Source organism: Paramormyrops kingsleyae, chromosome 11, assembly GCF_048594095.1.
Source record: "Paramormyrops kingsleyae isolate MSU_618 chromosome 11, PKINGS_0.4, whole genome shotgun sequence".
Classification (NCBI taxonomy): Eukaryota; Metazoa; Chordata; class Actinopteri; order Osteoglossiformes; family Mormyridae; genus Paramormyrops; species Paramormyrops kingsleyae.
This window is the reverse complement of record NC_132807.1, coordinates 5,607,012-5,629,766: the sequence shown is the minus strand read 5'-3', so window position 1 is coordinate 5,629,766 and position 22,755 is coordinate 5,607,012. Positions and strand designations below refer to the sequence as shown.

General features: G+C 48.3%; 1 protein-coding gene across 4 annotated transcripts; it reads right to left on the bottom strand.

The window, feature by feature from the left end:
* Positions 1 to 5,295: 5,295 nt before the first annotated feature.
* adamtsl5 (ADAMTS like 5) lies at positions 5,296 to 19,630 on the bottom strand. 4 transcript variants are annotated; one of them, XM_023814203.2, is made up of 14 exons: positions 19,615 to 19,630; positions 17,701 to 18,433; positions 13,936 to 14,008; positions 11,721 to 11,878; positions 10,891 to 10,951; positions 10,174 to 10,279; positions 9,267 to 9,394; positions 8,584 to 8,707; positions 7,575 to 7,658; positions 7,232 to 7,395; positions 6,963 to 7,143; positions 6,449 to 6,544; positions 6,107 to 6,178; positions 5,296 to 6,028 (listed from the first exon to the last, which is right to left on the bottom strand). In XM_023814203.2, the coding sequence occupies exons 2-14, from the start codon at positions 17,718 to 17,720 to the stop codon at positions 5,697 to 5,699; spliced, it is 1,599 nt and encodes a 532-aa protein (XP_023669971.1). In that variant the 5' UTR covers positions 17,721 to 18,433; positions 19,615 to 19,630; the 3' UTR covers positions 5,296 to 5,696. The 4 variants fall into 4 exon arrangements, with proteins under 4 accessions (XP_023669971.1, XP_023669967.1, XP_023669968.1 ...); XM_023814199.2 differs by lacking the exon at positions 19,615 to 19,630 and adding an exon at positions 18,563 to 18,945; XM_023814200.2 differs by lacking the exon at positions 19,615 to 19,630 and adding an exon at positions 18,612 to 18,945.
* Between the last annotated feature and the right edge of the window lie 3,125 nt (positions 19,631 to 22,755).

The window sequence follows — 22,755 nt, the reverse complement described above, 5'->3', positions numbered from 1 at the left end:
GCAGTTCCAGAAGAAATCCACTAGGTGGCACTGTATGTCTGTTATCGTGACTTACTGCCCTGTGCATCTCTGGTTTGGATTTTTGTCAGTAGGAAGCAGCACATCTTTCCTGACTGACAGTTTACCAGGCTTTCTTGTCCCTTGATTATTTTATCACAATTTGCCTTTAGTTAATTGTCTTTATTTAGTATTTCCCTTGTCCAGAACTTCCAGCCTGGCATTATGTCAGCGTGTGTGTGTCAGCCCATCTTCATCATCACACTCGCTCACACCCGGAGTGAGAACAGGCGAGGCATGGCGGGCATTTCCAAATCGTAAATCAGATGTTTTATGGCCATGTTATCTTCTGGAACGTTCCCCCACTTCTTTACTGGCTAAAGCAGGGATGGGCAATCTTATCCGCAAAGGGCCGGTATGTATGCAGGTTTTTGGGATAACCTGTAGGTCAGCTGTTCAAACCCAGGTGCGAGGATTCTTCAGCCAATCAGTCCTCTAATTAGTGACCTAATTAGGGAGTTGCAGCGAAAACCTGCATGCACACCGGCCCTTTGCGGATAAGATTGCCCACCCCTGGGCTAAAGGATACTTTTAGCCTCTACCATCCTTTTTAGAGTTGAGGTGCAATGGAAAATGGCAACATGATTCTTGTTCTGCGACCTAAAATCATGATCGTCCATGACCATCCTCTTTGTCAGCATGCACCCCTTCTGCCCTCCTCCCCAGCTGGTCTCCGTTCCTCCTCTGCCCCCTCAGGCCTGTGTTGCCGCCTCCTCCCCCAGTCCCACGCCTGTTGATCTCCGTCTTTCTGAGATCATCATCCTTCCCACCCGATGGACCCCCTGTCTTTGATCTTTCTTCAGTCTTCCTAGTCAGCTCGGGCTGCTTTCTTCCAGATGTTTCCATGAGCTCCAGAGATCGGTGCTTTCAAAGGTAGCATTAGAAGGTGCCCTGCTTGACAGGTTTCAGCTTCTGCAGGCTTGGATGGGCTCCAAGGCCAACAGACACTCTGAAGGATCTTCCTCGTACTCCAGCTGTGTGCTGAGCACCTTCCACTGCAACGTGACAGGGTGTTGAAAACATAGGTGATGTCTTTGAGAGGTCTTCACCTGACTGGGAGATTGGGGAGTGACTCTAGAAGAGGCTGCTGCAGCGAACGTTTGGTTGGGGTTCAACTTAAGTGTGTCACAGTTGACTAAGGACTAGAAGTGGTACTTGCTCTGGTCCGGTCCGGTCCGCCACCCTGGGCTTCTACTCCTTCACCAACCCAGAAAAACAAAATGTAGAACTGAAACTAAGGTAAGTAGTTTGTTAGAGCAGCCATGTCTTTTGTGATGACATCAACATGTTATCTGCTTCACATATGGGACAGGAACCGGGGCGGGGGAGCAAATCACATAATACACATAAAGCTCAGTGTATGGCGTATGCGGGCTATAACTAGTGTTGTAGTCAAGACCGCCTAAACCGAGACCAAGACATTGCCAAGACTGGAGGGTATCAAGACCAAGACACTGCCGAGACTTGAGGGTACCAAGACCAAGTCCAAGTCCAAGACCAAGACCAAAACACACTAAGGCGAGACCAAGACCAAGACCGAAAACAGACTAGGGCTAGAATCGACATCACATTACTCAGATCAACTGTAGAGAAAAAAGGCATTGCTGTAAAGTGTCATTACTCGTTAAATCAAATTCATGTTATCTTTTCAATTATATTGTCCATATGTCTCTCATTTAAAATCTCCCAGATTTGTCATAGTTACGAGGCCTGATGGAAAATAATATTCTCAGCAATTCTCTCCTATAACCATTTTATCAGACCTCGTCAAGGGAAAGAGATGGGATGTACCAGAAAGATGTTCATATTAAGTCTCATATACCAGGGACAGAGGCCTCGGGTAAGCCGGGTAAGCCTCGTGAGACATTGAGGGGGAGGGGGGGTCGCGAGATGCTTTCCAAGAAATCAAATAATTTTTTAAAAACTATTAGAAATAACATTTTATCAACATTTTAACATTTTTTATTAACATTTTATCCATAACTAACAAAAGATAAAAACTAGTAGTTAATAGTTACATTTAAAAAAAAACATGCAAATTAAAAAGCCATCAGCCTTTCAAATTTCTTTCCGTTTGATCGCGACCCCTGAGGTGATTACGACAGATTAACGACACATCAATAACATCAGTTGCAGCAGAATTTACAGCACCATGTTAAACATGACGCGACTGAACGTGGAGGATGATCTCCGAGTCGCGGTCTCCAAAATTAACCCAAGAATGGACTTGCTCTGCTCCAAGCATTGTGCCCAGCCATCTCATTAGGTGAGGTGTTTTGTTGAAATGAAACGAATGAGTAAATAACAATTAAAAAAAAAGTTATATGGTTGTTAGAGCGTTGTGTTCTTTTGTGTTGTCATGCTCATGTTTGGATAGGCCTATTGGCACATGTGCACCGTTGCGCGCAACATTTGTATATTTTAACCACTTCCGAGGATAGTGGGGGTCACGAGTCACTGGCACGGTTATTTTGGGGGTCGTGAGCTGAAAAGTTTGGGAACCCCTGCGGTAAGCTATGAATACGGCTATGTAATGATCCTTTGCTTTGAATTGAAGAGAATGAGCCTCCAGATTGACTTGCACCTCCAAGACCGTGCTTTCTAATGAATGTAAAATACCTAATTTATTTGAATTACTGTATAATACTGTATGTGTAGAACTTCACTATGATGCGATGTGTATAATGTGTGTGGACTGTGAAACATTGGCAGTGTCCGTATATGTATAAATGTATAAGATGTAACATTTTTAAAATAGATGCATCTGACTGGTTGCATTTGAATTGAGGCACATAATAAATAATGATACTGTTCTGTGAGGATATGCTGTTTTCTCTTTTTTTCCCCATCCCATCGAGACCGCTATGTCCGAGACCAAGACAAGACCGAGACCAAATAGAGTCGCGACCAAGACAAGACCAAGACCAAATAGAGTCGAGACCATGACAAGACCGAGACCACAGAAAATTGGTCTTGAGACCGGTCTTGAGACCAAGACCAGTCTCGAGAACTACAGCACTAGCTATAACAACAAACTTTATTTCTGTCCAGCAAAAGTGGGTCAAATGACAAATATTAAAGAGTGACACCATTGTATCCCAGGCGGCAAGACAGCGGTAGGACTGCCAGCTGTCAGTACACATGCCAGGATGAGCAGATGTCCTGCAAAGCTCCTGCTACCTTTTGTAAGACCTTTTGAGTGAGATGTTTAAGGATAACAATTAGAGGAGATCTGCTGCTTTCCATCTGCCTCTTGATTCTCTAAGACTCTTTGTTTCCCCACGTCAGGGTCCCATCGGTACCACAGTCTTTGTCCTTCAAATTCCTTGCTTGACGGCTTTGCAGTCTTACAGCATGAGGCACGGGGAGAGCACCCCCACCCGCACCCCCCTGGGCCTCCATCATCAGCTGCTACATCATGTACTTCCCCCCTTTGCATCCTCTCCAGCTTTCTCAGTTAACCCAGCTAACTTAAGCTAGAAGTCATGACCGTCCAATAGGAATGCTCCTTACATAAACTCTTTTTGGACTATCATGACTTCTAGCTTAAGTAAACCACTGAATGCTGATTTGTGGAACACCCCCCCCCCCCCCGGCCACAGCAGAACGTCTGCTTGGTCTACAGGAGCTCGTCCATGGAGTGAGGTTTTAGAATGTCTGAGGACTCCAGTTTGACTGGCCTGTAGCCAAAAGCGTAGCCGTGAGATGAGGACTGAGAATTCCGAGTCGCAAGACGTCAGAGACACGTGACCTACGGCCGTTTCCTCTGGATGGCAGCGAGATTTAATAGACCAGCTCTCCTGAAATGGCATGGTGAGTGGGGGGGCTGCCAGGGCGCCAGTGCCATGCCCTGCCTACATGGGCCCCCAGAGGCCTGGCTGTGCTTTCCTTGGGCGGTGCCACGCAGCGCTCTGACTTGTCGGGAAAATATGCGGCGTCGGCCTACAGTAAAAACACCTTTTCACCGTCGCTGCGTCAGAGTATGATCCTGCCCGCGAGCCACTTAGTCCTTGCTGGGGTGGGAGAATGGCCTCCCTCACCTGCGTGCCCCGCCACGCCCGCTCCACGGCTTACCTGCTGGGAGGGGGGCACACCTTAAGCTCGCTGGGACTGACAGACCGCCCCGGACGCACACGGGCCCCCGGGCACGTCCGCACGCTCTTTCGGATTCCTGCCTTGCGTGTGAGTGGCGCCAGGAAGCCTGTAATTAGTCTGTGTGTGTTTTTTGTTACCTAGATGTCATGCTTGCTGTCACGCGGAGGAATCTTCCATTGGAAGTGTGCATGAGGGTTGTGTGTGTGTGTGTGTGTGTGTGTGTGTGTGTAAACCAGGCAGAGTTCCGGTGGCCCTGGAAGTGAGTGAGCGGCCCCTGTAGCCGCAAACATGAGGCCAGGATGAGGGTGACAGGAGGGAGGGAGTGGATGTCATTACATACCACACCGACTGCGCACACACACACACACACACACACACACACACACACACACACACAGAACCAGGTCTGCCCATGAGGCTGGCAGCAGCACAATCCGATCTCCGTAATCTTCTGTGATTTCATGACAGCAGAGTTAAAAACATGAGCGTACACATTCACAATCATCAGCTCTTCCTATGCGCCGTTCTCTGTCCGGTGGATCGTGGATTGCAGACTATTTTTAGAGTCTGATTGTTATACCCTAATATAAGGAAAATAAGAGTGGGGGGGCTGTGTTTCTGTCTACTCTGGATACCACTATACATTGTCTGGTGTAAGAGATAACTTATCATTTTGGATGGAATTTCCCATCCAGTAAATCATTATTTTTGCAGGAGATCATCTCTGAGGCCAAACTCAACAAAGTTTCCCCTTTGTGATACACCTACAAGGTATAAATGATAAACAGCACTCGTGAAATCATTTCACTGTACCGATTCTGTCTGATGTCATTTCTCAGAAACCCAATCAGCATTAGCAGCAGGATCTTACAAACAGCATGGTGTTCCTGTCAGCTGAGGCCTTTCGCCACTGCGGCTGGGGTCACCTGACCTGTCTGCTGCCCCCGTCCGCGAATCTGCTGGCTGAGCTTCACACACAGGCTGCATCCCGCTGTGCCCCTCCCTGGACAGTCTGCGAGCGGCATGGATGCCCACAGCCACCGTCTTCCCCGCGGTGCCCATCTCTCAACAATGCGGCCATTGACACACGATCCTCCGTGAAACCGATACGGTCGGAAATTACCCAGAATGCCAAACCTTGGGAAGGATATTTCAAAATAGGTTTTCTTTATTCAAAATGATAGAAAAAATACACAAATAAATGCATGTAAATATATATATATATATTTCTTCTTATCCTGTGGCTTCATAAATACAATATATAGCAGTACATAGCAGAACCTTAATTATGATGAGAAGAGCAAGGAATCTAAAAATAATCCCAATGGCTGGCGAGTGACAGTCCGTCTGCTGATTGGCTATCCGAGGGGAATCCCCGAACGTGACCCCACACATGGCTGTCTGCCTTACAGTGGGAATCTTTGATACATGGAACTTGTGACAGTCCTGCTCAGAGACTCCTAATGAAGCCCTTCACTCGTCCATTTTCTCCTGTAGTTTCCTTTACAAAAGTCCGGGGGGGGGGGGGGTTATGTTTATTTTTTTCAGCTTTTTGTAGACGGCAGCCTGGGACCATGATTACTGCAGATCTCCTCCAGGGGGCGCAGCAGGCTGTCCTCTCGGGGGCGGTACTGCTGCACATAGCTGTCCTCCTCCAGCAGGATGCGGTTCAGCGTGCGCTCGTAATTTACGTGGCGGCGGGCCATCAGCACGTACTGCCGGCCCTCCTCCATGAGGGGGCAGTCACACGTGTTGGGGACCCACAGGAACTCGCGGCGCTCCAGCCGGAAGCGGTTGCGGTAGGTGTGGATGACGTGCACGTCATAGCGGGTCTCCTCGCCCAGGTAGAGCTTCCCCAGCACCTTGGCTCGAAAAACTGACAGAGATACACCTTACCCTCCACCCTGTTAGGTAGCCCCCCCCCCCGCCAGAACGCGTCACAGGATGCACTCACCAAAGTCCTTCTGGCAATACTGCCTCTGCCGTTCTCCCCGGCCTCTAACCTTCCTGCACCTCCTGCAGCGCCCTGTGCAGAGCGAACAAGACCGCAGAACCCAGCATTAGCGTGTGATTAACCTCAAATGGCAGCAATGACCCCAGCATGCGCTGGAGCCTGAAGACAATCTGTGGAGAACCACACCGGCCAGTAGGTGGCGTGTTGGTCAGGGGTACAGATTGCAGCCCACAGCCCAAAGGTAGAAGCTCTTCTGTGTTCTCTGCCTTAGTTGTAATAAATTGGTTTAATTAAGCTATAAATTTGTACAACTAAGTTACTTGGGGGGCGGGGGGAGCTCACCAGACTGGGGACCCTGAGGAAGCAGGTTCCTGTGGCTCTCATCCCTCTCCAGTCGGGGCAGTGGCTGCTGTTGTGGTCGCTGTGCAGGCCAGCCTCCTGTGGGGGGGGTACACACCCTGTGAGGGAATGGTGCTACCTAGCAACCAGATCACGTAAAATCCACAGCCCTACATTATGTCAGACAGGATTATAATCATAGAACAATAGGCCGGGATTTTACAATAACGATGCCAACCAAGTACAGCGCAGCTTCCATCTGAATGCCTGTGGAGGTGCATGGATTGGGGGCCTGGAGGGGTCTGGGACTGAGGCCCTTTTCTGAAAAGCCTCACATACACTATGCTTCCTGGCCACAAATGACGTGCTGCACGAAACTGGCCAATAACCATCAGCCTTACTTTAGTAAATAGGGGAAATCCACTGGAACCTGAGAATTCAATAAACTGTTTCCTCGTTTATCGTGGCAGCAACCCTACACCATACCGGGAGGACAGATTCTGAAAGCGCGTCTGACCCCAGAAAGGGCGTGTGGTGACAGGCAGAGGCCGCACGGTGGTCGTCATGGAGACCGGCGGGAAGGTGGCGGCGTGGTACGGCTGACGCAGCGGGCCCCGCTGTCCGTGGTAGAGCGTGTAGCTGTCGCGGGGGAGCCAGTATTCGTACTCTATCCCAGGATTGGTATCTGTGGACAGCAACTGGCCAGGAGGTGGGAGGAGACTCAGGCAGGCTGTCAGAAAGCTCTGACGACGGTGACACCGCTACACGGCGCGAGCCACACCTCACCATGACGTGCAGGTCCTCTCGGGTCGGCCCTGGCGCCTCGAAACTCTCCCAGGTGTCTGTAGAGCGACGGTACAGCACCTTGGTCCCCGCGATGCTGTACTCCCCGGGGATGCTGATCTTCCAGTCTCCGTTGATGATGAACTGTGAGCGTCCGTTCTGCAGGGCTGCGAGACAGAGGGCCGGGGAAGTCGCACATCAGTCGGCCAGCCTCGGTGACAGTGACACTTAAAATAGATGTGACAGACACTGGATTCCTCGCATCGGTGCTGAGAAACGTCACACGGCATGGGGATCGAAGGTGGCCCGGCGAGGCGGTGGAAGGTTCGACAGAGACGCGGCTCACCGAGATAATTCTTGCTGTTATCGGTGACCCGGATGTGAGTGGCACCGGCTGGGATCATGGCCACCTCGTTGTATCCGAACAGACCTGCAGACGGAGACCGAGTAAGATGCCATGTGACCCAATTTTAAGGTTACACTTAACAATCAATGTTTTAGCCAAAATATATCCAATACTGCTGGAGAATGAGTGTGAAAGGGCTCGATTTGGTGCCCTGCTGCAGTCATTCTGGATGCCCGGTTATCGAGCCACTCGTAGCAGTGCCGTCCTGACGGCCCGATTACCGGTTATCACGTGTTGTGACCATCAGCAGCAGCACCGCTGTTTTCTAATCTAGTGGGAAATGGTATTTTCCAAATAATGGGGGCGAGGAATGAGGCAGCTGTGTTCTGCAGTGTGAGATGCCAGAGAAATTTGTGCGTGTTGGGGGGGGGGGGGGGGGCATGAACTCTGAGGCAGTGTCCTTCAGGACTGGGCGTTGAGGGCCTCAGCAGTAAACAAGGCTCTCGGGGGGCCCTGACCTATTCGCCAGACTGGAAGCCATTACTCAACACCACCTTGTTTACATTACTGTTATGTCTTGAAGCTGAAGTCCTGCATTCAGTCGGATGTTGCCTGTAATCCTCATACATAGCCAGGAATTTTATTGGGCTGTTCTGCAGCATTTTATAAATGTTTTTGACAAGAAGATAGAAAATGCACACTGACACTGGGGTCCAGAGGATTGCTTGTGTATGGTTAGTACTACATGCATATTTAGACATACTTACAACTTTTTGCATATGCTTTTTATCTGAAATGGATTAAGTATTCATGAAATGTGTGCAGACGGAGTATGATTATGGCTCAGACATATGAAATTAGTACGACCACCCAGTTGTGGTTATGGGGTCGCGGGTGGAAGCGCGTTAAGCATAGTACGGCCCTCCTCCACTCCTCTGCTGGGTACATGGCAGTGATTAAAGCGGGATCCTCCCAGCGCAGGCCTCGTCCCCGGTGTGGTGACACCCACCCGCCCCCTGCTGGCCGCTCCGATACACGCTGCGGTGGCGAAGGCAGGTGCTGTTCTGGCCCCCACAAACCATGCAGGCGTCCTCCCGCTGTGACGAGCCCAGGATCAGGTCGCAGCCCGGCCTCTGCGGGAAACGTGAAAGATGGGGGAGGAAAAGGCCTGTGCGACTGTGCGAGACCACCGACCCCCCCAAGACAGAATCACATCCTGAGAAATACTCAGGCGTCTGGACTCCATCAGCGACAGGTTTCCCCACTGTGGCTCAAACCCCCAAAATACCCCACCCCCAAATACGACACCCCCACTGCACCTCCCTGACCTCGCGGATCATACCTCCATAAACATCAGATTCTTCAGATCAACACAGGCCCTTGTCTAAGGATATCTTAACTAGAAGTAATTTATGACCAGAAACCCAACACGATGCGAGATTTTATATGATAGTACAAATTACTCAGATACTCCTGGTCCAGGAGGACAGTTTATTAAAAAATCTTCTCCCACTGCAGCTGTTTCTTACTGCAGGCTTAATCTCAGATAAGGTGTTTTTAATATTAGAGGGCCGATGATCTGTGTGGATGAAAACGAAAAGATGCAGAGAGGCAGTGAGCTTCAGATTAGGCCGGTCTTTTAGCGATTCGCCGTGTGACCTCACGCCAAAGACAGGGACCGGCGGTACTCACGAGGCAGCGGCCGTTGACGCAGACCACCCCGGGCTCCGTGTCGCACGACGTCCCGTCCAGCACGCGGCCAAAGTTATAGTAGAAGTTCTGGCCCAGAGCCAGGCAGCTGAGCTCGCAGGGATTGGAGCCTTGGAGAGAGGGAACGGCAGAGAACACTTGGACACTTAGAATTAGGGTTATCATATCATATCATATCAATATTACATCACGCATATGCAATAATCACCAGGGCTTCAGATGACAGACGAAGCATTTGGCCGGACGCCAGCTTTTCGGTGCTAAACGGACATTTATTTACGCCCACAATTTGTGAAGCAGTTTAGTAGTATGGCTTAAATACTAATGAGACGTTGTATGATGCCCAGAAGTCATTATTAGTATAAATACGGCATATCTTTATGTTTAATAAATGTGTCAGAGTTTGAACTGCAAAATGTACCACCACACCACCGACGTCTTTTTACGCTGTTTATCCACAAGATCTCCTCTTTTAAAAGATGTCGCGGCTGCTCTTCTTCACCGGGTATACCAAACCGTAGTATACCAAACCGTAGATACCAAACCGTAGATACCAAAACAATATTATGTGGTGTGCTTCACTACTTGGATTTAAGAAACAAAGTTTATTCCAATTATTAACTTTTGGGTATCACAAAACGCATCTCATTAATATTTAAGCCATACTACTAATCTTCTTACCAAATTGTGGGCATAAATAAATGTCCATATAGCAACGAAAAGCTGGCGTCCGGCCAAACGCTTCGTCTGTCACCTGAAGCCCTGGTGATTATTGCATATGCGTGATGTAATATCGATACATCACCCAGCCCACAACTCAGGGGGAAGAGGAATCAGCTTTGGATGCACAGAGACCCAGACCCCTCCCAGGGCCCAGGGGGGTGCTGACCTCCATGAAAGGTGGTCCACTTATAGCTGTTCCCTGCCACCAGCGGTCTGTCGTTGAAAGCGGCGCACTGCAGCTCCCGGAACTCCAGAGACCCTGCGGGACACTCCTGTGCAGCGGCGACGCGTGATTCAGCCGGGGGGGGGGGGAACACAGATACGCACACACAACCTGCCACAACCCGCTCTGGACACGGCGTAAGCTCTGAGCTATGCTGTTATCACACGATCTGGGGTATTTAACGCTCTCGGTGGTATCTCACAAGCGGGGGTGTGAGGTCTACGTGTGGACAAGATCTTTCATCAGTCTGCCTGTATGAGACGGTGTTTGAGAGAGCAGAGCAAGACCAAAGTCAATACAAGTGGTAGACTCCGGAAAAAGTCCATAAAATGCTTACATTGGAGCTGATTCAACATGTGCCTTCTATAGGAATCTGGAAATGTGGGTCAGCTTTGGGGAACTTCACGTCCTAAAGCATAGCTAAAAATAGGTGCGTGTCTTAAATACACATTGTTATCAGCTCTTAGGAGCACTTAAGATACCTTCTTTATACATTTACTTTGACACAAAACATCTCGGTGGGGACTGTAGGCCTCAAAGTAGCCGAGGCTCCTGCACTTGCTCTCCCAAATGGTTCAGACCACCTGGATCATACTGCCAACTCCGACCTCAGTCTTGGAGGTATTTCACATTGTGTTTACTGCACAGAAGACCCCTTACCGGAGTGTTGCAGATCTTGTACTGCCTGGTATCACCCGGACATGGTCCCGCAATTAGGTTTCTGGGTCAGATCGACAGGAAATAAAGTTACACAAGTCTACAGCCTATGGTCATAAACAAAAATACATCACAGGACCCAACACAGGATGAAGTAACCAGGGGCAGCGCGCCACGGCGTTGGGCAATTCCGAGCAGCCGGCATGAAAGCCACTCGCGGTGTTTATAAAAGCTTCACTGCGCCCCCAAGATAAGACTGTCCCACAGGCTTGGCAGCGGGAGTTGATGAGTTTTTCAAGAGCTCTGAAGATAAATCAGGCCAAGCGTACGTGTCTGGGACGGCATCTGAACACCACTGACCCAGACCCTCCTCGTATATAAAAACACACCAGTTTGCTCCACTTTGTTTGGTCAGACTACCATTCGTCGCTGTTTCAATCTGATTAAACTAACCTAGTAATCTTTGAGCCCATAATCAGCTGCGGATGTGTAATATAACTTGGACATTGACCACCGGGGGGGGTGGGTAGCCACAGCCTTTGAAAAATACCCAGGCTGTCAGCTGAAAATAATAATAATAATAAAGCTTCAAAATGACTGTTGCTTGATGGGATTAACTAAATCATTTTCTAGTGCATTAAGCCAGTGTTTCCCAAACTGGTCCTTGGCGGCCCACAGACAGTCAACATTTTTGCTGCGACATAGGGGACTGGGAAGGAGCAAAAACGTGGACCCTCTGTGGTCCCCTGAGGACCGGATCGGGAAATGCTGCTCTAAGCGATTTCTGCCTTTTTTGTGTCGGATCGCCATTAGCCGTTTAGCGGAGCGCTAACCTGGTGATGCAGACCCGCGTCCGCATGGAGGCCCCTCCCCCGCAGGTGCGCGAGCACGTGGACCAGCCTCCCCAGGAGCCCCAGTCATTCTCGTAGGGCAGCTGACGGCGTGTGCGGACTGGCTGCCCCAGAGCGCCCCCTGCAGACACCCATGAGGACTACAATGGGAGGACAGAGTCAGGGTTCAGAGTTTCAGACAAGCTGCATAGTGACAAGAGGAGGGCAAAAATAATCAGTTAGCACTTTAGAGTGGGGTGGGGGCAGTTTCTGGGATACTATTTCCCCTCATCCTTGCTCCAGTCCGTACGGATAACAGTGCTGTGCCAGCAGCCCATTCCTCACATTTCACCCCCACGGAGTCAGTTTCCCTCCCCAGGACAAAAGCATTTGGCGAACGCGCGCCGGACACTGAGCCCGGAAAGAACCGCTTCGGCCAGTGAGCTGCCTCAAGGCCTTCTGGGAAGAGCCCCGCTTACTGCTCCAAACACAACCTGCAGCTGCTTCTGTGTGCCAGTCTAATTCTGAGGTGAGATAAATATGAAACTCTACACCCATGAGCACAAGCGTGGCCTTTGTGGGGCTCAATCTCAACATCTCCCTCTTCTTCCGTTCAGGAGGCCTGGAGCCCCCCCTCCCTTCTTCAGGGGTTTACAAACAATCACCCACAAACCTGGCCACAGCCAAAAAGCTTGAATCACATTCCCTCGTGCCGCTTCCTGTTAAAACCAGCAGATGTTATCTGTCAGTGGCAGCATCTATGAACCATGTATCGGAATGAATGAATGAACAAATGAATGAATAAACATTTACATTTACATAGCGCTTCTCAAGACACCCAAAGCACTTTACAGAACCGGCAGATCACATATGGATCTACGGATGCAGGTAAAGTATATATACTACTCCAAATACATACCGGACAGCATCTTTTTTTTTTTTTTTAAGTTTCTTCTGGACTGGCAAAGACACAGAGCTGCTGGTGGGTTTGTGTCTGCCCAACCTCAGCGCCAAAAACCGCCCCCCGCCAATCAGCTTCGGGGAAATTCGTAGTCGTGCCGGTTCTTCAAGGCCCAACAAGGACACGAGCGTGATTACAGCCAGCAGCCTCCCATACCGCTCTGACCCCAAAGCCACCCTCATTACTGCCACAGAGGCACGAATTAGTGTGAATTACAACTGCAGAAGGTCAATGAGCCGGGACCGCATGAGTCTGCGTTTCTGTGCTTTTAAAGGTGGCACAGGGGCTAATTCAAAGTGACAGCGAGAGTCACTGATGGACACGGCAGGACAAGGTCAACCAAAGAGCCGTCCCTGGGATGGGGAGGGAGGCCTGGGAGATGGCGGGAACGCAGCAGTAAATCCCACATTTTAGTTGCCGCTCTCTGTGGGGGTTCTGGGACCTGGGCTTTTGACGGTGAGGCGGGAATCTGAGATTGGTGGGGGTCTTAGCGGCTGACGTCACCTGCAAACTATTTGTGGAGAGTGGAACCCAAAGGAAAAGCCAAGGCAATAAAAAACGTGGCCCTTTAGTTTGGGGGGGGGGGGGGGGCGGGGTCATCCAATTCCTTTATCTGTATATGGACTAGGCAGCTATCTTGGGGCTATCACAGCTTGGGGAAGACAGATTGTTTGGGAGGTTGGGGGGGGGGGGGGGGTATGATCCACCCTTTTTCCCCCAAATGCCACAGGATCCCTCCTGGCTAAAGCTTTGCTGCTTGACAGCGCCACAAGCAGAGAGCAAAGACAGTAACACAATAGGAGGGATGAAAGACAATCGTGCCCTTTGAGACCATGTTTCTAGAAGTCTCTGCACAGCTTTCAAAAGCGTGCTCTCCTTTGACTTCACTGAAACCTGATTCGACGTATTTGTTGTTGTTACCAGGAACTATTTGCAGACTTTTCTTCTACGTCAATCATGCTAAGTAAGAACGGTACCTTCTGCCAGAACCACGTGCCTACAAAAGCATGCAACCAACTCACTATACCCCATCAATACATTTCCCAGTGTTGCTTTCAAAGCATATGGGCTCGAGGCTTCCAAAATTTAATTGTCTAAAAGTTGGTCTTGGCAGAAAAACCACACGATTCTCCTTTCAGGAACTTGGTATGACACAGGAAAGCAACCCCAGACCGGAGTAGTGTTACGGGAGGCGTAGATGTTCCGGATGCATCTAGAAGCTCGCGCCACGCGTCCAGGCAAAGACGGCGATCTTACACGCGGAGACGTCAGACAGAGCGGAGGGAGCAGCAGAGCGACGACGGCCAGGGCCAGGCGGGGGGGCGGTCTCCTAGGAACAGAAAATAAACAGCGTTACTCAGGCATAGCCTCGCCCCTCTCAGGTTTAATTAGGGGGGCAGAGAAGCAGGATGGACACCCGAAGCCCTTTTAGCGTAGGAGCCCCAGCCAAGGGGTCAGAGAGCAGCCCTGCCGTGCAGCGCATGGCTGCCTCAGTGAGCTGAGGGCAGAAACTCCCCTTATCCTGTGGAAATCAATCGCTTCCGCCCCCTCAAGGAAGGGCTGTTGGTGCTTAGTGGGGCCCCAAGTACTCAACGACTTCACTTGGGCTCAAGCTGGTGCATCATAAAGTCTGGATCTCCAGCCCGGGCGTCTACCACACAACCAGCGTTTAGTCTTCCAGTGTCATTAGTTTTTTTATAAACCACTGTTTGAAATCAGGAACGATATACGAGGAATCAGGAATTAAATGTTATTTACAGATATTAGTTTTGGGTTTGATTCTTTATCGTGACACGTTTAATAGCAACCCAAACATTAGAGTTTGGGGTAATAACAGATTTGGGGCATATGGGTGATGTGGGGCGTGTCTGAGGAACAGCAGCTCCTACAGATGGCAGTTCCCCCAGGCGTACGGAGCACGAAAACCCGGGTGAAGCAGGAAGGGGTCACGGCTTTCCCACGTAAAAACCCATCGCAGGACTGTGAGTCAGCAACAGTTCAAGAACTTAATTTGAAAAATGCTCGGGTTCCTGGAAATCTTCTAAGGTTCCTGGCATTTTGTTTTTGTTTATTGCGTATCAAAGTTAAAGCCATAACGGTCTATTTACTGTTGACTTACTGAAGGATGCTCATTCCCTCCAGCACATTTAAAGAATGACACGGAAACATGAGTTACCTACATGTAAAAAAGCCCAGGTAGAACCACAGCCCCGGTGTACATATTTAAAAACAGTCCAGGTAGAACCACAGGTTTGATATTTTTTTCAGAAGCTTCTGGCTGACCTGCGGCCCAGGCAGAACCACGGCTGAGCAGATTACATTGGCCCAAACCCAGGCTGAGAACACGATGAGCAGGCCCCATGCAGAGTGACGGAGGTGGTGCCGGATGGGCTCTCTCATCAATGCCAGGCCCTGGTTGGCATCCGTAACACTCAGCCATTTACACAGCGGGCCCTCCTTCAATCATTATTCTTGTAAAATTACTCTAAGTAATAAAACCTTGTTAATGACTGTTCCAGTTCAAGGGCTTTGGATAAACTTTTTTTTTTTTTTTTTTAAAAAAGTAGGAATAAAAGGGTCGAAAAAAAATGGTTTACTAAAAAGCTTTGCCAGTATTAAACCCCGTATGTAAGAGCGGTCAGAGGCTGTACAGATTACCAGCTTAGGCAGAAATACAGCAGACTGCACCCAAACACAGCTGTCACTACACTTCAGTGACTAAAGTAACCATAATGAATGGAGCTGCCTCCACTGCCAAGGGCCCCGTTCACGTTCAGAGGGCCCATTACCCTGATCCGGTCCCAGGGAACCAGAGCGCTAGACACAGTACATCCTGGACAGAAGGCCACTCCAAGGCACTGGCTCACCCGACTGGGATGCCTTCGAACTGGCAGGAAACTCGGGCCAACAGCCCCCCCCCCATGTACCTGCATATTCAAAATGAATTTAATTATACCTTCACTTTAAACAGTGATTTCTTGAGAGAGAAAAAAAGGGGCCCAACTGAATGGGGGGGATTTACAAGTTCTCTTTTTTTTTTGACACAAATGGCCAATCGAATTTCTTTAAAGAAATTTCCCATGGGACTTTGGGGCTGCTCTAAGTATTACAGCTAATTAATTCTGGACATCAAAACCAGACTAAAAGTTACCCCACCTGGACCCAAGGCCGGTTTTGTTTGGGCTTTCCCGGCCTGGCAGACTTTGTGTATCTTGTCAGAGAGATTCCGCGGGGAGCGAAATGGCGTCGGCGCAAAGTTGCGTACAATGCAGGTGGGAATCTGACCTCTGACCTGGGAAGGAGCCTGCAAAGTGTCGACAGTGAAAATGCAGCTGTGTTGCTTCACACTGATGGGACCGTGGGGAAACGGAAAATCTGTTTAGTGCACCTGCTATTTAAGGTCCCATCAGGGTAAACGCTGTTGATCCATGTTACACATGAGCGCGTCAGAAATCAGGAACCACATGATCCAGGAAAGCAGCTTTACCTGCTAGCAATTCAGAAAATATCAGCTTCTGAAAGATCTGTTCATTAATAAATTCCAGCCCTTATTAAAAAGCTCACAGTCAAGGTCACAAGTTTTTGAACAGAATTTAAGTTGGAATATTCACAAAATTTCAGCAGGAATAACCACCATTTAAACAGTTTTTTTTTTTCAGATTACATTTATATAGAAATTTGTTTGCAATAAGCATTCAGCATGGCCAATGCAAATGACATTAAAACTATTTTTGATCATTTTAGAGCCGTTAATCAGTGAAGACAGCCTAGTTTTCCCTTGTCATTCGAGCAAAGACAGTAGCCACTGTGGTTTATACTCCACCTGTCTGACTCTTCATTCTCCTGGGTTTATACATCATTCATGGTGTATGCTTCCCTACCCGGTTTTCATTATCATACGAATCAATCAACGCGATCATGACCAACAGCCAAGTAAAGGGGACGCGGTAATGATTAACGCACAGGGACACGCCATTAAATAAATTAATCGGTTGATAATCGGCAGTGTAGAGTAACAGCTGCATTTCTGGGTAAGAGTTCAAGGTTTCACCGGCTTTTCAGACATAAGGTTGTTCCCAGGTCGAGTAGGCCTACGACACAGGGCTGCTACTGGGAAAGAGCGCAAACATTACTCGTCAAAGCACCCGACCTTTACATACTTTTAATTAAAGACTTGATTAGCCACCCGTCCCTGTATTAACCCAAGGGAAGGAAAAGGATTGAGTTGCATTCAAAGACTGATCATGATTACATTTCCTCACACTTGGTTTAAATTAAGCGTTAATTATGCGACGCGATCAGCTTTCCTGTATTAAATCACACACAAGGTCAAGGGGAACCAATTCGTTCTGAGACCCGTATTAATTTTCAGTGTCCAAAAAAAATCCTTTTGTACCTGTCCAATGACAAGAGCGTATCGTGTAGTCTTACAGGTTATAATGAGAATTTTCACGTTGAGTTTAATAAACCTCACAAGGTCTCTCTGTACAGGAGCAAACAAGACTTCACTTTAGTTCTTATCTCACACCATATTGGAAAACCGGAGTCAATCACTAAACACGAATTTGGATTAGAAATCGAGGTGGGAGACGCAAAATGCTGACAAAGCGCCTATGCAGGTTGTGATTTCATGAGCTCCAGTTGCAATGATAATTCCCCATTATCCCAATTTGTTTACCATTTTCATGTTCATAAATTCACAAAATTATACCTTAAAAGGGACCCATCAAATTGCATTCACACCTGAATATCGAACGTCAATTAAGTGACTGCAAAATCCATACCTTAGTTCTCAGACCTCATCTCCATATTAAAGTTCTCCAAACCACTAACCAAACTCATTTACCACCGAGTGCACCTAAAGCGAGCCGTCGTGCTGATCAATCACTGCATGCCAATTCAACAGCCCGGCTGTAATTTCTACAGGCAAACCCACATAGCTATAGTTCGTGTTGTCTGAAGCATGCAGGTTAAAATCCGCTTAAAACGAAGCGTCGGCAGAGAGCTGTCAGAGCCTCTTACCTGGTAAAGTTGTGCGGCATAATCGTCACTTGCCCAAAGTGGTAAGAAAACTGCCCGATTGAACTTCTCACAGTGTCTTCCTGGGAAACAGATTTCTTGGTAATGTTTGGCTTCCACGCAGACTGTATGAATCGTAAATAGGGGTAAAAGATAATCCAAGCGCGTTCATGAGTTCAAAAAGTTTATGGTAAGCCATTGCAACCTCCACCGCAGATCTAATCTCTCGTTCGTCGGGCAATAGTCACTAAAGAGACCGACGCATCAGCCGCAGTTCATCGCTTTAAACATCACAAAACACGATTTGGGCTCAATCCGAGTACGTGGAAGCGGACGCCTGCGCGGACACCGTTTAATCGTTTGCTCATCAATTGCCGTCGGTGGTTTTCTTCATTTTTCCCCCCATTTCGTGGCATCACCTTAGAAAACGAGCCCAGACAGATATCCCCCCGTCTTCCCGAGGCAGGTGCGATGTTGTGCAGCTCTGCTGGGCTTTCTCCGGATTCCTCTCCTTGCTTTTTAGGCTTCTGCTTCCATGAAGACGTTGGACGTTTTGAGCAGCCGGTGCGTTTCCTCAGAATATCCGTATCCCGCACTTGCCGTGTGCTTACTCTTTAGGTGAGAGTCTTCACTGGTTATTCAACTGTAGTATAGTTATTCTTAGTTCAGCAGCTATTTTTTCCCCCTGCCCTGTATTCTTCAGTTGCGCGCTCTGGATTAGGCTACTGATATCAACCTGGGTGTGGAAGAAAAATATTGCATAACTGAACTTTTGAACTATAATCAAAATAAAAGAAAAATAAATAGATCATTGCATTCGGATATTAAGAAACTTGTTTATATATCTGAAAAGACATTGTCTTACAGACAGACTATAGAGCAATCTGCAGTTTGCCGTCTTCCCGGGTCGGTACCGTAATTCACTCGCAGCACAGACTGTCCGTTGTCCTCTTGCAGCGCTAACTTGCTTAACACGGGGTTGCCATCGCAGGTACGGGACCGATTACACCTTATTACTCAGTACATGTACTCCTCCTTCTTATGTGTCTAGGTACTTAAATCCTGATAGCTGCGTCTTAATTCGACAAAAATGAAGCAAATATGTAGGTTGAGGCTTTTTACTGATTTAAACCAAACCAGACCTCTTTAGTCCAGATGCCTGTCACCATCCTGGGGGAATAGCTGCGTTTTATTTTAAACCTCGCACATTTCCTTATGGTTCAGTGTGTTCCCAGCCCTGTGAGTCCCTCACGCACCTGAGGGCCCCCGCACTTCCCAACAGGACCGCAAACCGCCTCCTCCTCGCCCTGATTCTGACCAACCCAAACTAATGCGTCCTGAACCCTTTTAGGTTTAGTAAATCCCAGCCATAAACGAATTAGTCGGCGGTTTTATAGCATCAAATGTAGTTAATCATTAAAGAAAGAAATGTGACAAAGTCGCTTAGAATCCGTCACAGTAGGTCTGATTATGTGTTTTAACGCCATCCACCAAAACCAGCTTCCTGTAGGACTTTGTGACAGCCTATATTTAAAACAAATGTAATAAAAACAGCAAATTCGAAAACTTGTTTAAATTTAGTTAATATTAATGCTGAGCTATAGTTCACACAGGCGTATACCGGGTTTTATGTTTCGCTGTCTTAAATTGACATTGGCGTAAAACCGCTTTTGTAATCCTTATGCTTAATTAAGATTACCGGTTATTTGTCTGCCTGGTAGTGCAGCTGGCTCACTCGTAACTTTGATTGTTTTGCAACAGCGTTTTGATTGTTTTCCGCAATTCTAAAAATACTTAAAGTCAGATCAAATGTTTTATAAGTGTGATAAACGTAACAGGGAAAACAGGAGAATGCTGCCGGTGCTTAATGGGGTGTTTCTCTGTGCGTGTGGCTGTTCTGCTCGGAGCTGACGGCACCTCGGGGAAGCTCGGCTTTATCGTCGGATCTGCAAGTCGGGACATCTTGCCCTGTTGTTCATTCCTTGTCTGCTCTGCATTGCTTCACAAAGCAGTCTACGGCTCCATATCACATTTTTAAAAAGACCCTTAAGGCATCTTCTGGTGTAGCAGTGCATTTTTCACTGCGCTCTTGAAAAGCTCACTTGGGTGACACCAAGGGAGTTAACAAGCGGAAGAAAACATCCGCCATAATACCGGCCGAGTTATCGTTTTATGTTTCCTCTCTCTTTTTCTTCTTCCAATTAAGGATCGAAAGAGAAAAACAGGCGCTACTCCCTTGACCCGGAGAGGAGGCAGACCACCGCGGAGGGAGAGCGTCACGCGGGGGCTCACACGCATACCTCACATAAGCCGCCCAGGTGCTACTCATCCTCAAGACCGCCTGAAATAGTCACTAGGAAAAAAAAGAGGACGAGTTGAAGGATTTCCGTTTTAGATCTCCCCCAAAACGGTGTGCATTTTCGTAAAAAAAGATTAAGTAGCACGTTACTTTAACTGCCATCATACAAGGAGGACTATAACATGGTGTATATTACGCGTTTGTGCATCAGCTTTCTGGAGTAAGTATTTTTAGGGGGGTTGTGCAGAAGATGGAATATTAAAAAAACATGTCCAAACCTCAAAGTTAGTCTGGTTTTGAAACGAAGACTAATTAATTAGTTTTGGAACAGATAACAGGAAACGGTTTCATTTGGTATATTGCAAATCTTTTGATATTATAGGATGAATGTACTGTATTGGGCTCATATTTAGTAAGAATAATGAAAATCAGAGTATTCCAATCAAACTTTGAAAAGTATAATTAAGGCGACCCATTGAACCACACTGGTTTCATTTCACCTGCTGCTGGATGTACAAAGTAGAACACCCAAAGACACACAGAATGAAAGAAAACGAATCGATAAATAAAATAGCATGAACGGCGAGGGGAGAGGAACTACTCAGTCGATGTTGGGGTTCGACGTGCGTGCCAAGCAGACCGTCCTCTGTGGTGTTTACTCAGTGTGTCCCACCTGCACGTGTCCCCGCTTTCAGGGTCACCACAACAATGCGGGACGTGCAGATGCAAGGACAGGAATGTCACCTCTCACCCCTGACTGCCCCTTGTTAAAAGCCAAAAAAAAGCATGTGGGTGTAATTGTGTAAAATGGCTGGGATTAGGGGGGTTAGACTAATGAAGCAAACTGGTGTATGGTTTGCACCCCCACCAGTGTCTGACTGTGAGCAGTGTGTGATCACGAAGTGGCTCTGGTGACCATATCCTGTTTTGCCTCTGTGCCACAGTATAAGGGGGGGCGGGCGGTGGAGAGAGTTGGCTTCAAAGAGCGATACTGGCGGGTCTTTGAAGGCTGAGACTCTGGACACATGCCAGGGTGAGCGGGAATGCCTGACACGCTGCTCTGGAACGATGTCGAGAAACCGTGTGTTTATCAGGCGGCGACGGGAAGCAAATACGAGATGTCTGCGACAGGCCGCATGGGATTGTGAGAGCCCACAAAGGGGCGTGCTGGGAGGATACATCAGCAGAAGTGGCATGACAGCCACCGTGGTGAGGAAGATGAGTGTGTGATTCCTCACCACACAGGTCAGCTCCAGGTATGCATGCTGATAGACGCCCCCTGGTGGTGCTATGCATGTGGCACTAAATGCGCCCCCAACAAAGGAAAATCTCACCAGTGTGTCACAGACACGGAGAACATATGAATGGGAGTCAGTTTCCTGGATTAGAGTGGGATTTGGCACCACCTGATCTTTGTTTGTCAACAAGGAGCCTGATCTCAGAGACAGGTGAGCGAACAGCTGTCATGCCTTGAGGTCAACAGTGAGAGTTTGGTATTCTGGGATGCTTATGGGGGGGGGTCACAGGCCAGGACACACCCACCACTGAGGGTCACTGTGCCAGCAAGGAGCAAATAAAACCCCATAAATGAGGCACATGCTAACAGCAGACAAAAGGCTTTAGAACCTGTAGATGTTCTATCTCCAATATTAGGATCCTAAAATGAGAACCTGTATATGTTCTATCTTCAATATCAGGATCTTAAAACAAGCATTGTTTTGTTAGAATTCATGTTTCTCTTGCTATTTCTTAATAAGTAATGATACAAGCATAATTTGTTTTAAACTTACAAAAGAAAACCTCTCACTGTTGCTGTACCTGTGACAGATGGGATTAAGTCAGATACATACCTCGCCCCCCCCTTGGGATCCAATAAGAATTAATCTGTGTGTGTCCACCCGTCTAATCTATCGAATTGTCTCCAAGCCTCTGCCATCCTGGAAGGTGTCCCACTGGCTTCTGGGGGTCCTGGTGCCCGCACATATGTGCGGGAGGCTCGTGGGGGGGGTGAGTGGGGGGGTGAGTGAGCCGCTGTGGGTCATTCAGACCGTGCTCTTAGCTGTAGACTGCAGGCCTTTTGGTAAAAGACAAACAGCAATAATTTACTAAGAGCAGATGGGAGGGAAGTTATGAAACGGTAAAAGCACTGAAGGGTCTCGGAGGATCTCTGTGGGGGGGCACTTTAAAGATGAGGATTTATGTCTAATGGAGGGGGGGGGGGGCACAGATGCAGAAGTCCTCCTCCCCCCAGTGGCTGAAATGTAAACAAGCTGTAAATAAACCAGGGGCTGTACACAGAGGGGGAGCTGTGCTACACGGGAGAACAGCAGTTGATATGGAAGATGGTGGTTCGGACAGGATCATGCTGCCTGCAGTCCCCCCCCCCCCACCCACCCTCTGTGGGACTCACCTCAGGCGCTTCTCCTTGGTGCATGACCTGCAGAGAGTTTTATCTAAATGTTTCTTTTACCCCCCCCCCCCCATTCGGATGTCCGCTCTGCCCCCCCACCATTTGAGTGAAGATGTACGGATTTTGTGAGTGATGAGGTGGACCAAAGGGCCCCGTGGGTGAAGTAGCAGAGGTACTGACACCTCAACATCTGCTCATGGGAGTTTTACTTACACAAAATGTTCTGAGGGCAGAACAAAAAAAAAAAAAAAAAAAAAAAAAGACTGGTTCAGAGAGACAACCAATCAGATTATACAGAAGGTGGGTCCAATTGGAGGAGATGGGACCAACCAATCAGATATCTTGGTCC